The 18,139-nt window shown below is 34.8% G+C and overlaps 1 protein-coding gene across 1 annotated transcript in view; it reads right to left on the bottom strand.

The window, feature by feature from the left end:
• Window positions 1–5,860: 5,860 nt before the first annotated feature.
• Window positions 5,861–18,139, bottom strand: part of LOC145686624 (uncharacterized) — a 64,031-nt gene continuing 51,752 nt past the window's right edge. The window contains exon 2 of the mRNA XM_081760087.1: window positions 5,861–14,656. Within this exon, the coding sequence (XP_081616213.1) occupies window positions 13,865–14,656 (792 nt within the window). The 3' untranslated portion in view covers window positions 5,861–13,864. The remainder of the gene's footprint in view (window positions 14,657–18,139) is intronic.

Raw genomic sequence — 18,139 nt, 5'->3', positions numbered from 1 at the left:
ACTGGCACACAATATATTGAATGCATTTCTATTCATCGTCCTTCACCTCTTTAAACACAATGACAAGACTGTCGCTTTTTTTATTAATAAGTACAGTGAAAGATCGCAATAGTAAGTCGTCAGCGAAAAGACTATTTGCACATGATTTTTTTTGGTAATAATTTCAGACAAACTGGACTTGCTTTGGTAAAATTTTCTTTAGTTTAAATGTAAACATAAGCTACATATCAAGTAATGGATTTAGTCCATATGTTTAAAAAAAAAGACTGACAAAAAAAACATTTTATGAAGTCTAAAGAGATACAGTTGATATTTTATAGCCGAACTCCAAGGATAGGGTGGGTCAATGAGTCATGGCGGAACATTAAATGACTTATGATTGATCCACCATTCACTGTGATAACGTTTGACCCATTACAAATTTGTTACTACGTTGGGTGATCAAATTTGTAACGCGTCTAGTTTAAAAATTAAATAATGGCTATATCGAACATGGAAGATAATAATTAACACTTCCGCACATAAACACTCTCTTCCATGCCATCACTTCATTTAAATTCTAAACCAATAGGTCTAAGGATGTCACTTTATCCCTATATTTTCTAGACAATATTCGCCACCAATGAACATTTCTTCAAGTAATGATGATGTTAAACTGCTTGACGTAATGGTAAGGACAACGTTTCGAAAGAGATTATTCACATTTAGATCACTCAAAGGTGTTCTGGGTCATAGTGGACCACAGTTGATAGTGTATCAGTGATTGTGGATCACATTTTCACTGAATCTCTAATTTTCCCATCTCTTTCTATGTTGTAAAATGAATGTTTTAACATCACCACTACACATTATTGGACTGCCTATTTAATTTCATACATAACTTTTGCCAGCCTGGTTTTCTTTGTGAGTAATTTTAACTGCATTTTGAAGCGAGGCTCAAGGAAATGATATATGTAAGATAAAAAGGTTAAGTGATGAACAGTTTTCGCCTTTAAAATAATTACACTAATACTTAACAGGACTGTACAAATAGGCATATTTTACACTTTGACATTAGTAAACACTTTTGATAGCAACTATACAATAAAACTTGAACACTTACCTGTATTTGCAAACTTTCTACTCGCAATCACACATAGCAATGTTTTTATATGCGTTTACAAGAACAAATTCAAAAATTGAAGAAAATATACAACTTACTGAATATGGATACGGTTAGTTACAAAGCTTCTATACCAGAAATGAATGTTCAAGTTTTTACAAATGTGGCTTAGTTTAAAAACTACTTTGTTTAACTGTAGTTTTATTAACAGCATTGTAATAAATTCTGAACGGGATGGTGGATGTTCAAAAAAAAGTATGATAAAAAATGAATATACGACTTTGTTAAGTTGGAATGCTGTTTATGAATACGTTTATACACCTTATTAAAGCTTGATGTATATATTTAAGAAAAACATGGATGTATAATCATTATTTCTAACTATTAACTGTAATAGTTTCAAAAAAAAAACATTACTAAAAATACACCTTTTTATTAAACTTCTTGATGGATCTCTTGCGTTTCCCAGTACTGGGTATTATATAAGTAATTTCTTTGTAGGAAAGATATATTTTTAAAAATATACATATAACAGTCAATTTCAAACAAATTACTCAAAAATTATTTTCTAAATATACCCATTGTCTTTGAAAAGACCACACATATATATACTGTATTGACCTCATGTTTTTCATTCTTTGACCATATCTGCCGCTTTGCTGCAATTCCTCACCGACATAGATTGCTATCACTTAAACAACTTCCTATTACGTGGCAGCACAAGATCAAAGCTGAATTGTGTTTCTACCATAATGAAATCATGGTAGAACTAGTTGCTTGCATGCATGTACTAGAATGCTTCTACATTTAAGCAATTTCTGAAAAGTAAGATTGATTTTGAAGATTGTGGTTCTAATGTTTCAACGGAATGTATATAATAGGTTATTTCAGACTAAGGACACTGAAAGGAACAAGTTTGTTAGTTTACTTCGTCATTATTATTTTGCATTCCAATCCGTATGTGACACCTAATAGATCAATTTAATGAATGATATTAGTAACATGTACTCCTAGGGGAGATCTAAACAATCTCCTGCAGAGAAGGTAAGAACGTTAATCATTTAGCTTTAAGGGAGAACATGAAAGGATCACTACAGGTCTAGACAAGTATGCTTGGTCCCCCTGAATCTCAGCTGTTTTATCAGACTTTAATGTTCCGTAAATCAATGATATAACTTTGATATCGGAAATCAGAGTAACATTTGAAACGAAGAAATATTGATATACAAGTGAATACCTGTGTAATGTTCAAAAAGCTCAATTTTTTAAAATTCATAATATTCCTAACTGCGCTCTCTTTCCACTCCAGCTCCTTAATTTCCGCTTTCCACGTACCGTAATCATATAAAGAGAACCAATATTGGTCATACTAGTTCTGTTTTTCTGGTTTAGCAATCTTACATAGTTAAAATAAGTAGGCTAAAATCTGCCTTTGGTTAGAATAGTAAAGCAATAACAAATCTTAAAACGCAGTTTTAATAGTAGATTTAAGTTATAGGCCTATTAGATTCACAATCAGTGATACCACGATGCTTTATCTACTACTTTCTACTTTTGGGAATTAAACTAGAGACCAGGATAAGAAATGAGGTTATTCTTAGCTCCCGTGTCACTGCAACTTGTGTAATAGGATAATTTCAAAGACAATGGATAATTATATCAAAATTACTTCATAATTTCTCTGTAAATAATGAACAATGCAAAAAAAAAATAGATTTGTGGAAGCTTTCTTTTAGTCACAGCTTCCTCCTCCAGTATCACCTCCCCCAGAATCGCAACCTCCGCCACCAGAATCACTAAATCCGCCGCCAGAATCACCACCTCCACCTCCACCTGAAGAGCTCTCAATTGTAAATCCACCGCCTCCAATGTCCGAGTTGTGATGGTGCGAGGAAGAATGCGAGTAGCTTGTGGTTTCAACATGACTGGACTCAAAGTGATGTGTATGCGACGAGTGATTGTGTTCATCAGCCTTATTATTATCATCATTATCATGGCCTCCTCCATGGGAACTATGCTTGCCGCTGCTATTGGACGATGAAGAGGAACGACGATCATCATCAACATTTGAAGCATCTCCATTGCAACCTCCTCTATTGTCGTCCATTATGGCTGAATCTTCCGCGTAGATCATACCATCATCTCGCGAGTTTCCATACTGCTTCTTGGATGCCTTATTTGGTTGGTATTTGCCAGATACTTCTGCCTGTTTAAAATAAAACGAAGATATAATCAGTAGGTTAAAATTATTATTTATGTTGTATTACAAGTATAAGTAAAAGGCACAGTTAATGATGCGTTCAGAGGAAGAACGCAAATTTCAACAATTGTGTATAGGATTGAAGAATTTGATAGAAGTGTCGTACAGATTGCATTAGTTTGAAACTAACTATACATCTCAAATTGAATTACTAAGATTTTGTAATCATGTTTTTACGGAAATTAAAGAAAAGCATTTCGCAAGAATAAATAAATTTTCACCACATAGACCCAGTTAGTAGACATTATTACCATGTGCGATATTTCGATTGAGATTTTCAAATATCGAAATATCAATATCTCATTTTTTATACTTGATATTTTTTTATATATATTTTGTTATTCCATATATTTTAATATAAAATAGATCGGTAACATTTTTCAATACTTTCATATGTGGTAATTCTATATATTTGTTGATTAAGTTTCGAAATGTTATCGATTTTCTATATCGAAATTCTCGATTATCGCACAACCCTACTTTTGGATTATACTAAACTCCACTGTGGCATTGGGCGACTGCTGGAATCTTTGATGTACTTCTTGATCCGTTTAAAATTTTCTTCGACTCCTCAATTACATGGAATCATAGGGATCGATCACACATATAGGTTGACAGATTAAGAACTCCTAATGACTTGCTGTCCATCCCCATATACAGCTTAAAAGAGCGGATAAGAAGAATAACGGAATAAAATGTTCTAGATGTAATCTGATAGGGCTTCTTTACGATCTATTCACAAGGGATGTGCGTGACCTTGAACGCTTAGAACCGCACGAAAGTGTGCTTAAATTATAAATCGCTCACCCTAGAAAGTGGTATGGGTCATTTTCATGCCAAACGCAGCTGTTGTTTGCTAGCACCACTCGACGGTGGTATGTTGTATCTCCACGAAACAAGTACTTACTTTAGTTGTGTAAATAGTATATAGTAGCAGTAGGAGACCTTCTTTTTTAGAGTTTTCGGTTTGAGTGTAAAGAGTATATATCGGTATCATGAGGCGAATTAATCCCATGAATGTTGTCAAACTGTTAGCGGCTAAGTTGCGACATGCTGAGTATGGAAATGTAATCGAAGTCGAGGATATAGAATTTGCGAATATGTTATATAGCACAATAATTCACAAATATAATGAGGAAGATTCAGAAATGTATAAAGATACGCTGGATAAGAATAGTGATTTTGAAGGACAGGTAGACTCTGTACCTAAATTTGGCCCGTCAGCAGTACAAGACTCATCTGCAGAGCAACAAGAACCTTTAAGTGAAAGTGAGTACGAACCATCTCCATTCAAAATGTCGAGGGCCAGTATATTACAAAACATTGATGGCAACATACTGGAGAACATTTATGAAGACGATTACAGTCGTGGCTTCAACTTCTATAGCAACCTTACAAGGCGCTGTAAGTGCAATCGAAGTAAATGGGATTGCAAAGTAGTATCAGATTATATGACTAACAAAAGGCGAGATCGAACTCACTTCAAGGGAAACATGCTGTCTATCAGAAACTAGGAGTATGTTATTTCACAATTTGATAGGGAAAGACCGTATGGACCTTTTGTTCACTATTGGCATCTGCAAATGTGGGCACTATAAGCGTCTAAAAGCGTTGGTATAGACAATCCCATAGCTTCGAACACCTTCATCAACAAACTTAAGGCTAAATATGACATTTCTTCCAAGCATATTAGCACGTTCGTCACACGTAAGGAAATACAAGATTATAATATTCGGCAAAAGGCACAAGGTTTTGTGGGGGAAATAAACAAATATGTAACAGACAAGAGTATGGACAAAGAAACTGTTTGGAAATGACTAAAGTCAATTTAATTAACAAATGCCTTCATTGTCACCACTATCTCACAGGGACGAGAAAATTAAAGCTGCTGCGTTACAATCTGTGCATAGCTCTACACAGAGCTATACAATTTATGTGGCTTTATCAATGAGTGGCAAATTAGCTCACAAGCTCTATAGCTATTTCCAAGAGCTACAAGGCACTTTTGGCACAAATGTTTCAAAGAAACCTAGAGCAACATGTCCACGAAACATTCAAGTACAGGCAAGTAAAAGTGGTAAAAGGACGAAAGAGCGTATGAAAAGTTACTTACACCGTCGTTGGTGAACATATACGTGCCAGTGCGAAGAGCTTATTGCTGTATAATTCCTGGTCAGGTCATAGAGATCATACTCTATTAGATGAAAGTTTTCCGAACAAAGATAAGTTATTACAAAATAAATACAAATACTATTAAAAAATAGTCAACAAGGAACAAAAACAACATGATAAGTCATCAATTACCGTTGAGTTTTTCTAGCAGTTGCCTTAACCTAGATTTTTGGGTAATTCAAATTCTAGTCACACTGTAATTTCTATGGATGGCAGCACTGATTACACTTTCGATTCGTATTTTCGGATGTAGAATAACATTGTCTATTATTGTGGTAAGTTACATTTCATTATCTCTTTTCACTTAACGAAAAACTGGCAAAAGAAACATTGTTAGCTTTTGAAAAATATTTAGTAGTCTGCCCCCTTAATGCAATTTTCATTACTTACAATTTATCAAATTAAAAACAATTATTCGCTTTTAATATTAATACTCGAAAATTAACTTGTTAACTAATAATTTACTTAGTTCACAAATACAGTTCAATCTGTAGTGTTAAATATGAATTTATTTCAAACTGCTTTAGGCTTCGTTTGTAAACCAAACAACGTAGAATTAGTTTCGAAGAAAAACAGAAATGTTGATCAAACCAGAACATTTGATCTAACTTTGAAATGGAAATGAAATCTTTCAGTTTAACGTCCCACGATTATGCTCTTGAGGCTAAGGTAGGCGATGATTAAAGCAAATGAATGATGATGGATGAATTGATGGAATGAGAAAGCGGGAGTAACCCGAGAAAACCCACGGACACAATGTTGTCCAGCACAAACTTACTTGGCCGGGAAACCAATGAAGGATCCCACGCACAAGAGGCAAGCGCTTTAAACTTTGAAATGGGTGAAGTTGAAAGTAGTTTAGAGTAAATCACAAAGAAATGTATCGAGTGACATGTAGAATGTTTCTTTCAGCTATCGTTATTTTCTCTACCCTTCCTGCTTATTCTTGATTTCGAACCGAGAACGTATGCATCAACTAATAGTAGCATTTTACCGCAAGAATTCCATAAGATTCACGGCAATGGGAGAGTAACGGTACTCAGCGGCTTTTATCGCGATAAAATTGAAATGTATGTTGATCAGAATATTATATACATTAAGCTAATGCATTTTATCTTCATACTTGTGCTCACGGGAGACGAAGGTAGCATAAATGATTCTTTTAATGTTTTTAGCATCCTACACAGTTGTTAGATGACACGGAAGTTCAGAAACTTAATGTTTTTTTTTTTGAAAGCTATATATATGCGCATTCTTATACATATGCATGTGTATTTAATGCTGATGTTTCATACAAACAAATCCCTGTAATAGCTTAAGGGAAAATCACTGCCAAGGTAAATTGCTAATCGAAAAACAAGGAAGTCAAGAAGAATGTCTTCGCTACATCTTCACTACTTGGATTACACCACAAAGTAATGCCACAACTGGATCATTAATCATACTACGTACATTAATATAGCATTTACATTTATTATCTAGAAAATTAACGTAAATACATATAAAGTATAATACAAAACATATAAAGCACATATACTTCATTCAAAATTTCGCCACTCGTTTCGTAACTTTTTCTCTATTATCGTTAACGAAAAACTCAGTTGCATTCACTATCTTCAGTCTTTTACAGAGTGCTAAGTGCCACAATGAAAATGTTGTGCAAAAAGACCAGATTTTGCTTCAGAACTGGTGGGATATAGACCCACGCGCATTTTTCTGGCGATTATTTGAACTACTTCCACAGTGAATACTGGATAGCCCGTTGTTCACTGAGCAGTGTTAGGCACATAGCCCACATTTTGACATTAAACCAAACTTCTCCATTTTTGGCACTTAGCACGAATTTCATTTTCAGTCTACAATTACATCAGTTTAGTATATGCAAATTGCACAAGCTTTATAACACGTTTACACAAGCAAACGGAAATAATTGCCACTAGCTGATGTAAATTTCAATTATAACTAAAAGTTATTTTGATTTTCAGATCACGTATGTTAATGAATGACTTAGGTACAAGTATAATTTCTATGGTCGAAGTGACTTTATTTTATTTGTCCTTCGCTGTTCGCATTATTTCATTTTGCTGTTCCTGCCACTTACTGGAAATACAAAACTTCCAAACAATACAGTTCTCATGTTAGAATCTACCTTTCGTCAAAGAAAAACTTACAATTGTTAACCCTTCAATTGGCACAATATTGATTGTTTAGAGCAGGGGTAAAAATGGATTTGAAAAGGTACGGGGATGCATGACGTCACGCCATCCCCCGTGCCTATCTTTGCCCTTTGTATTTTTTTAGAAAGTGAGGGGACGCCACATATATTTTCTGGAAGTGGGGGGACGGCGTCACCCCGCACTTTTATCCCTGGTTTACAGACCAAATATTAAGTACAATTCTTTTTTATTAAGGGTACGTACAAGATGTATTTGATGCTTACAAAACAATATGTACACAAATTTAAGATACGACATATGTTGTCTACGTCAATATGTGCCATTTTTAAAGCTCCATCGTGAAGAAAATAGTTCCGACAGACTCGTATTTGATTTTTGGTAGATCATCTACTCGAAGTTCGAGTTCCATGTGAAATTGCGGATTTATGTCTCATATAGATAGGATGTTGATAAGTGACATTAAATCACAAACCTATATTTAGGTAGTATATGTCCGCATAAAAACCGATACGAATACATAATTACTAATACATTTAATAGTTTACAATCTTCTTCCCTTACTCATTTCATATTAAACATATTTTATATTACCTTCTTCAGAACGATTTTTTAAAAATAGTATCCTCATCAGTTTGGTTTTGTGTTTATAATTTATTTGCACTAAAACAATCTCAACGCCAAGGCATGTCTTTATTATCACTTTAGTCACTCATGATGCGATCGGTATTAAAAGGTGACTAGTACTGGATATGTGGGTAATATTATAAACGATGACATGAATGGCGAACGTAAAATAAAAGCTAGGACAGAGGAATTGCCAAAGAAACACTTAGGAAAAGCAGAATTTTATTTTGTGAGTCTTTGAATAAAGGTGTGAGAAAAAGACTTACAAAATATTTTGTGTGGACTATTGTACTCTATTGAGCAGGAAATAACAATAATAAAAAATATATTCGAGGCTTTCGGAAACGTAGATAAGAAGAAGAGGTAACATTAGCTGAGTTGAACAGAAAATGAATGAGAAACTGTTAGGAAAAGTAAGAGAGAAAATAATTTTAGATGTAATTTAAAAGGACGAAGAAAAACGTTGGGACATTGGCTGAGAAGAAACTGTATCATGAGAAACCTGATAGAAAGTATGGTGGCAAGAAAGAGAAAAGGAACAAATGAAAACAAAAATTTGCAACATAAAGACGAAGAGATTAGTTGAAGATCGTGATGCATAGAAGCTATTCAGTATGCAACACTTGACCTGTTGAGTATGATATTGGTAAGTGACCACCAAATTGTCCAAGTAATTTCAACGGAAACGGAATGTGCGCGCTCTGGTTGATGTTTCCTATGCACATTCCTTTAGTAACTGTTATTATTTCTTTTATTTACATATTATTTTTAAATCAAAAGATCCAATATATTCCAACTCAAAAAAATTCTTGTACGTCTTGTGTCTCGGGAACTACATATAGTGTGGCCAAACTCAAAACACGAAAACTTGACTTAGGGGTCGTTCAAAAACTTTGTATTCCCTGATATAAAAACTAATTATTAGTCAAGGTCTCAATCTTTTGATGCATTTTTCTTTATCATTGTTAAAATTCTTGGCCAAGATCGCAATCTTTTGATCCATTTTTTTTGGATCATTCCTAAAATTTTTATTTACACATTTTTAGCAATACCAGTCTGAAAAAGTTAACATAGTTGAAGGAAGTTTTGAATATAAACAGTCTCGGCTTTTCGTCACTTCGCAGGTAGGTATGAATGATACATAAATATATAGCTCAACGAATACTACACGCTACACATGAGGAAAAAGATTTTTAAAAATGAGCTTTTTTATTATTACAATGCAATCTGCTATTCAATTAACAACAACGAATATGGAGTACAGTCTTATAGATCATAAAAAAAATTACGGTATATGTACTTTCCAAGTAAAGAACAGAAAAAAATATTAACTATTATCAGTCTTAATATATGCATATCACATTTCATTATTTTCACATCCATTACAGGCATAGTGTCATGATATACTGCTACATATATATAAATGTTTGATATCTAGATACTAAAAACAATATATAGCACATAACATTTATCGAGTTACAGACATTATTTTTAAGCTGTATTATTTGTAATCATTTAAGTAAAAAAAATATATAACAATAAAACGTATAATACATTACTTAAAAGACATTTTCACGAAGTTCAGTTACAAAGACATGTCATGGCACAATAATTCTTATATAAAATGAGTATAATCCGCTTATGCTCTGTCATTTGAACATATTTTCTGTGTTTTAAAAGAAAATAATAATAAACTGACACAATATTGTTAAATGCATTCTTTTCATCGTCTTTTACTCTTTTACATACAATAACAGGACTCACTTTCTTACTGTAAGTACGGTAAAATACTGCAATATAGATCGCCAATAAAAGTGCTATTCATATGATTTTATTAATAATTGCGGATGAAATAGACCAGTTCCGGTAAAGTTTGCTTTTGTTTTCGCGTAAACATAAGCTAAATATCAAAAATCTTTAAGTTTTACGTCCTAAGGGTATGCCGGCTAGGCTAAAGGAGACGGTGATGAGAAATGAAGGAAATGAAATGAGTAAAGTGGGAGGAAACGGGAGAACTCCGAGAAAACCCACGCACACGGTGTTTGTCCACCACAAAGTTCACTTTGCGCGAGTTGGAATCGAACCAAGGACCTCCATGGACTATAGGGTGAACGTACTACCATTGAGCCACCGTGGTTCCCAAGCTAAATATCAACAAATAACAAATTAGTTCACTTGTTCAAAGAAGTTGACAAAAGATAAAGGTCATTGGCCTTCATGAAATGGCGTACCGAAAGCAACATTAGTATTTTTAAAAGTCCAAGGATAAAATGGATCAGTGACTTCTGGGATAACGTTGTCTTGTGTGAACCACCGCCTATCGTGGTCATCCACCACAAACGCAAACATGGAAAGCAAAAATTACTTTTTGTGGACATAAACACTACCTTTTATGCTAACATCACATTTAAACTCGAAACCAATATATCTAAGGATACAACTTTCTCCATATTCTCAGCACAATTTCGCCGCCAGTGAATAATGTTCAAATAATGATGGTACAATTCCTTGACGTAGTGGTGAGGATATTGTTTCGAGAAAGATTTACATCTTAGTGATTCGCACAGGGTGATGAATGAGTAGTATGGGTTGCGTTTTCATTGACTTCCGAAATATTTACTACTATTAACTTTTTCCATGTTGCGAGATGTCTGATGATGTCTTGAAACCATCACTAAAAACTATTAAATTGTCTGCTTCATTTTATACAATAATAAGAACGTTTGACAAACCCACTTTCTTAGTGAGTAACTTTCACTGCTTCACAGCAAGGCTTAAGGAAATTATATATTTACAATTGAAATGATTATATGATGGAAGAGTTTGATCTGTAAAACTAATTATACTAATACTTAAGAAAGCTGTGGAAAATAATATTTTACACTATAAAATTAGTAAACACTTTCGATATAAACTGCACGACAATATCAAACTTGAGCACATACCCGCCCTTCGGAAGCTTTTTACTCGCATTCATAAGTAAAATTGTTTTGACAGATAGGTTTGGAAGCACAAATTCAAATAAACAAAGTATAAGCAATTTCATTTAACATTTATACACATGCATATGGTTGGTTACAAAGGTTCTAGAGATGAACATTCAACTTTAATAATAATAATAATAATAATAATAATAATAATAATAATAATAATAATAATAATAATAATAATAATAATAATAATAATAATAATAATAATAATAATAATTTAAGAAAAGAATATGAGATTCTGTTTAGTTGCAGTTTTACAAATAGTAAGGTTATACGTAAACTTCTGAAAACAAACGGGAAGAAAAAATATGACATACTGAAAAAAGAACATTAGATTTTGTTAAACGTGAACTCAACTTATGAATAAGATAGTAGAGCATCTCAAAGGGAAGTGGATATTATTATTATTATTATTATTATTATTATTATTATTATTATTATTATTATTATTATTATTATTATTAAGATTGTGTAATATCCCCAACTATTAACTGTAATTGTTCCTAAAAAAACATGTTTAATAAATTTTTGATGGATTTCCTTGTGCATTTTTTTAGTATTGGTCACTATAGATGTAAAACACACACATTTTGATAGATATATATTTACTTCTTTGTTAAAATAAATGAATAGGAATCTAATAATTAACATGGTTTTGAAAGAAACATTAAAAAAAAATACATCCACTACCTTCGGAAAGACAACATACAATATATTTTGTTAAATCCATAAAGTAAAGTTTGCATTGATCTCTTATCTGCCAGTTTTTTTTATTTTTTATTTTAGGATTACATAATATGTATATACATACAACTACAGAAGTTCAATCAATTTGGTTTTCATTCTTGCTAGTACAACTCTGAGCAGAAAAGTAGCAAATATTACTCTTTCGAAGCTAAACGATAGGCATTCTCTTGATTGGTGTAGAAGATCTGTTTTCGATACCCGGTGGAAGTGCCTCTCGTTTCGAATTTCACGTTTGTTAACCTGTAGTTTTACCTAACAGAACCTCGTTTCTGATTACAGACATTAATTCCAACAAAAAATAGAAACGAAATTGTTTGCAATTCAACGATGCTATATGACTTATTACATTGAGATATTTGGTGGCCATATCAGCTCACTTTGCAGCTATGCCTTATGGTCACAGGTCGCCATTATTTAAGCAACCTCATATTATTACGTCGCAGCACAAGTCTTGACTATTCCTACCACGAATGGAATCAGGAGTACTAATAATTCGGTTGCACGCCTATACGCAAGCCACGCAAACGGTTGTTTAAGGGAAATTCTATAAAACAAAATTGACGTTCGTGAATACTAAAAGCAGCTAATCTGTTTCGAACGTCTCAGCTATATAGATAGGTAATACGCTTCAGGATTAAAATACTAGAAGAGAAAATCTTATCCGGGCGGGGCAGGATTTTACCGTTTCGCTTTACAAAACATATAGAACACATTGACTCAACGGATCAATTGAAGGGTTAGAGGATCAAGGTGTCATATTACATTTTTCGAAAAGATGAGTTTTGGCTGTTCATTAACATGTTATGTGTTATGCTTGCTATACACCACCTCATCTATGTGACTATCTGTTTGGATGAAGAAATTAAAAACAATGAAGGGTGTACGATACACAGACAAATTTGTGACTTCAATTTTCTTGAAATGTACAATTTCTTAGATACCACCCTAATATTTTAATCCCTTCAATTTAAGGTGGGATCTTAATAGTACGTACTCCAAGTGGGATTCGTGCTCAATCTCCTGGAAAGAAGACAATATTGCTAATCATTTACCTTTAAGGAGGAACTCAGAAGGATGGGTATAGGCACGCAGTCATAAATAAAGCAATAAGCTTAGTCCACCTAAAATATAACTTGCTTTCAGAATTGCATATATATTCCTACGTGAAGGATATAACTTTCTGTAGTATCAGAAAACTAAGTTATCTTTAAAACAGGATATTGATGTACAACTGAATATCTGCGTAATACAGAATAATTTCTTAGTTCCGGAAATCTTGGTACCCTAATGTCAGTTCTCTTTTGATTTCAGCTCTTTCATATGACATCTTTCATATAAGAACAAAAATGACTGCCTTACTCCTACTCTTATAGTTTAGTAATCTCACGAAGTTACCTTACACCGAGGAAGCCAGAATCTGCTTTCGGCAAAAACAACAATAAGCTTCTAAAGAGAGTTTCAATAGTACGGTTTAAAGGAAGCTTACAAGAATTATTACTGACAACCCCGAGAAGATTTGAGATATATTAGACTCACGATGAAAACTTTGTACTTCTAGAAACCAAATAAGAGATCAAGAATAGGAAACGAAGAGATTCCTAGTATTCAGATCATTGCAACTCATGTAACAGAATCACTTCAAAAACAACGGATAGTGATACCAAAATTACTACGTAATTTCTTTGTGAATAATGAACAATGTTTTTTTTTTTTTTAATACATTTTCCCATAATTTTCTTATAGCCATAGCTTTCTCTTTAGAATCAGCTTCACCAGAATCGCCAACACTGCTCTAATCATCACCTCCATCGTCGCAATCATCACCTCCACCGTCCGAATCACCGCCTCCGCCGTCTGAATCACCGCCTCCACCGTCTCCACCATCCGAAACACCGCCTCCATCATCTGAATCTCCACCGTCTGAATTACCACCTCCACTATGCGAGTCACCACCACCGCCATCTGAAGCACTACCTCCATCGCCAGAATCACCAGCTTCGCCGTCGGGATCACCACCTTCATCGACAGCAGAATCACCACCATCGCCGTTAGGATCACCAACTTCATCGACAGCAGGATCACCATCTTCTCCTTCCGGATCACCACCTTCGCCGTCCGATTTATCACCTCCGCTGCTAGAATCGCTACTCTTGCTGCTAGAATCATCACCCTTATCTTTACCTAAGGAAATTTTAATTTTAAACCCTTCATCTCCAATGTCCATATCGTTAGTGTGATGGTGCGAGGAAGAAAGCGAGTTGTCTGTAGTTTCAACATGATTGAACGCGGAGTGATGTATGTCCGATAACATATTATGCAACTGGTTGCATTCGTCAGCTTTATTATGATCATCATCACCTGCTCCCTGGCAACTATGTCTCCTGCTGCTATTAGACGATGAAGAGGAACTGCTACTGGACGATGAAGAAGAACGACGCTTTTTATCTTTTGAGGCATCTCCCTTGCAACTTCCTGTTTTATTGTCTATTATGGCTGAATCTTCTGCATATATCATACCATCATCCTGTGAGTTTTTATGATTTTTGTCCGCCTTCTTTGGCTCATATTTTCCAGATACTTCTACCTGTCAGAAATGAAAGAAGAATTTATCAGTAGATTAGAATTATTGTCAGCAACATTTTACATCGTATTACAAAAATAAATCAACGCATAGACAACTCAGAATGGAGTACCGTGGCTCAATGGCAGGTCACTCATCATTGGCGCGAGCCCCTTGGTTCGACCCCATTTCATATGTGTTTGTGATGTACAATATTGTGTCTGTGGGTTTACTCTGGTTATTACGTTTTCTCCCACGTTCTAATTCCACTAATTATTTCGTACTCATTCACTTTTCTCAATCATCTGTCACCTTTAACATTCTCAATCACCCGTCAGAGCATAACTGTAGGACGTAAAAGACTTATTTCCCATTTCATTTACGCTAATCCAGACCCAGAATGAAATGTTGGACAGTAATGTTGAAGAATTTGGTATAACCGTCATACAGATGGCACTAACGTGAAACTAACTCTACATCTCAAATACACTCGTGTCCAGAAGTTTACAGGGATACCATGGGAAAGTGACATACGAATGTACACGGGGGACTGATGCCGATCTACACGATAGGACATGTAGAACAGATACTCGAAGATCATACTGAAGCTCAACAAACACAGAAACACAGATAATAGTGACTGTAAGGCACCCACCTTGTGTCGGTTCGTGGTGTCGATCCAACGTTAATCCCGTCTAATATCTCCAGAAACGTTTAGTAAGGAGGCGTTCACTTCAAATGGCTATACAACTTGCACATCGAACTTCTATATGTGGATGAGGCCATGCAGAGTCTGTGGAGATAGGTTTCGTATTATTGCAATTCGACTTCGAAAGGCGTCCCATGTATATGTTTAATTAGATTAAGATTCGGGGTACGTGGTGACCACTCCAAACGGTCCTGGCAGTAATATCTCCAGAAACGTGGTGAATTTCTAGTGTTCCAGGTTTTCCTCCACCACCTGCACCCTGGTGGATGATCATTATTATCCATTAGAAGAAAAATTGGACTATATGTACCTTGGAAAAGTCGCAAGATAACGTCTCGATATATCGCACACGTCACAGTACCTTGTGGGAAGACATACAGAGGTGTGCATGGCTCTAACATGATACCACTTCATGACCGTAACTGCAGCACCGCCATAATGATAAAAATGACAGAATAACAACTTTTTCTCGTTTCCGTACAGACGTCAAGAATGTCTCTAGACTCAACTGAGACTCATTACTAAAGAGTACCTCACCTCACTGTTCTTGGATTCTTTCATAAACGGCAAGACACCATGTTAAACGGTCCTGGCAGTAATAGAGGTGAATGGAACGCCCTAACGGGTTGTCTTGCATAAAGAAACACCTAGTGTAGCCGTCGATACAGTTTGCTGGGGAACATGGATTCCAGAGGTTGCTGCAAGATGTCAAGTTAATATAGAAGCAGTGCTGGTTTAATACCTAATAGTGGTCCTCACGCTGGGTTATGGTACGTGACCGACTTGCCCCATATTACCTTCAAATATTTTTGTTCCTTTGTAATCTTGTCCATGTCAGGAAATTACACAACGGGCATAGACAATTTGGTACCCACAGCTCGTTGACTTTACTCTATTTCTAATCTTCTGGTGATAGAGCTACGTGTAATGTTGACCAGATGTCTTCTTTGTATCATCTTCAACGGATTTTTTGGTTCCCATCGAAACATGCCGCACATAACACTTTACTACTGTTTAAATATTGAGGTAGTTAGGGATCTCTCGCCTATCAGGTATCAATTAACAGATTAATAATTTCCTCCTACAACAAGCAAGACTTTATTTTACATGAATTAAAGACTAAAAAATACAAATTCAGATTATGCTCTCTCGCAGGAGACCATTCGTCCAGCTTGGAGCCTTATATAAATGACAACTTCGTTATGGATGCTGATATTCCACCCGTGTTATGCAGATTGTGGTTGGTTGCTAAGAGATGATCCTTGGACCTCTCCCTTACCTTTTTATATTGTATAAATTTCGTCAGCCAGACCCTGAGGTTCTCCGTAACAGCCTTGTTTGTTCACTTAATTACTTCTTACGCTACGTGACTGCCGGAGAACCTCATTAGTCCACGATAAGTGTGACTGTTTATCCAAAATTCTTTTGTAATTTAACTTAAGAACACATACATTTTTTAATCACTAGAAAACAATCTTTAAAAAAATCTTTTTGATACATTTTTTCTTGAAAACTGTTGAGCTAACTTCTTCTTCTTCTTCTTTTTTTACTCATGTCATAGTTTTATTACACTACCAAGTTTGTCTTTTATGTAAAAACCGCCCATGATTAATAACTAATCTGGCTCGTATAGGACACTTGTGTAGCTCACCGGATTACAATTTACGTCATTTATGAGAGATATTACGAGATATTTTGTGGTGTCCACAAAATCACATTTGTCACCATCTCGGGATTTCGATGAGAAGAAGAAAGAAAAGGGAAATTCCGTAATTTCTGGACATGAATGTAGCGTTATTCTGAACACCTCATAAATTTAAAATTTGGAAACATACTCCTACTTTTTAAAAATATTGAAACAATATGGTTCTTGATAATAAAGATTTTTACATTATATACACAGAGATAGTAGCCATTGTTATTAGATTGTGCGATATTTCGATATATATGGACCGAAACTTTGAGATATCGATTTATCGATAATTTTCGGTATTACCATATTTTTCAATCTTCGATACTTTTGTGTTTCGATATATTTATCAATTTCCGATATCGTCTGTTCTACCTATTATTTCTTAGCTTCAGTTCAAATACTACCTGTAGGCAATTCCACAAAGTATGTTAAACCTTGTAGATTACTCTGCAAATAACCGTTATTCATCTGAGCTATAATCATGTACTTTATATTTTTGTTGTGGGTTTCTTGTTTACCTGAGATATTCAACTGTATTTCTCTTAGTTATAGCCGTATTTGCACCTATTACTTTGATTAGTATGGATTCGATTCTGATAATTCCCTACACAGCAAGGGTAAAAGTGCGGGGGAACGCGGGGGGACGCCGTACCCCCACCACCGAAAAATATGTAAGGCGTCCCCCAGTTTCCAAAAAAAAAATATAATGGCAAAAATACGCAGGAGATGGCGTGACGTCATGCCGCTACCTATCGTTCCCCTACCTTTTTAGATCCACTTTTATCCCTGCTATACCTATACAGTAAACTATGCCTTCAACAGACCCCTTATTAAACGGAAATATTGGAGGAACCTATGCATTTACTGGCAAAAATATGTTGAAATGTCTTCATTAAACGGAAACTGTGCCACGCGAACAACGGAAATCAAAATAAGAATTTTAATGGAAAACTTTAAGTTTCGGAGTGCAGCATTTAGAAAGTTTCCAGACATCTTAGATGTTAGAGGTTAGATATACATATATCGTAGTACACTACGTTGTCAGTAAAACAGACTATTTTGTACAAACCGAAACAAACACAGCGGATATACATTATTTAATTGA

The sequence above is a fragment of the Thermobia domestica genome, chromosome 5 (assembly GCF_964235325.1).
Source record: "Thermobia domestica chromosome 5, izTheDome1.hap1.1, whole genome shotgun sequence".
Lineage (NCBI taxonomy): Eukaryota > Metazoa > Arthropoda > Insecta > Zygentoma > Lepismatidae > Thermobia > Thermobia domestica.
The sequence above is the reverse complement of the archived record's forward strand: the minus strand, read 5'-3'. Positions and strand labels throughout refer to the sequence as shown.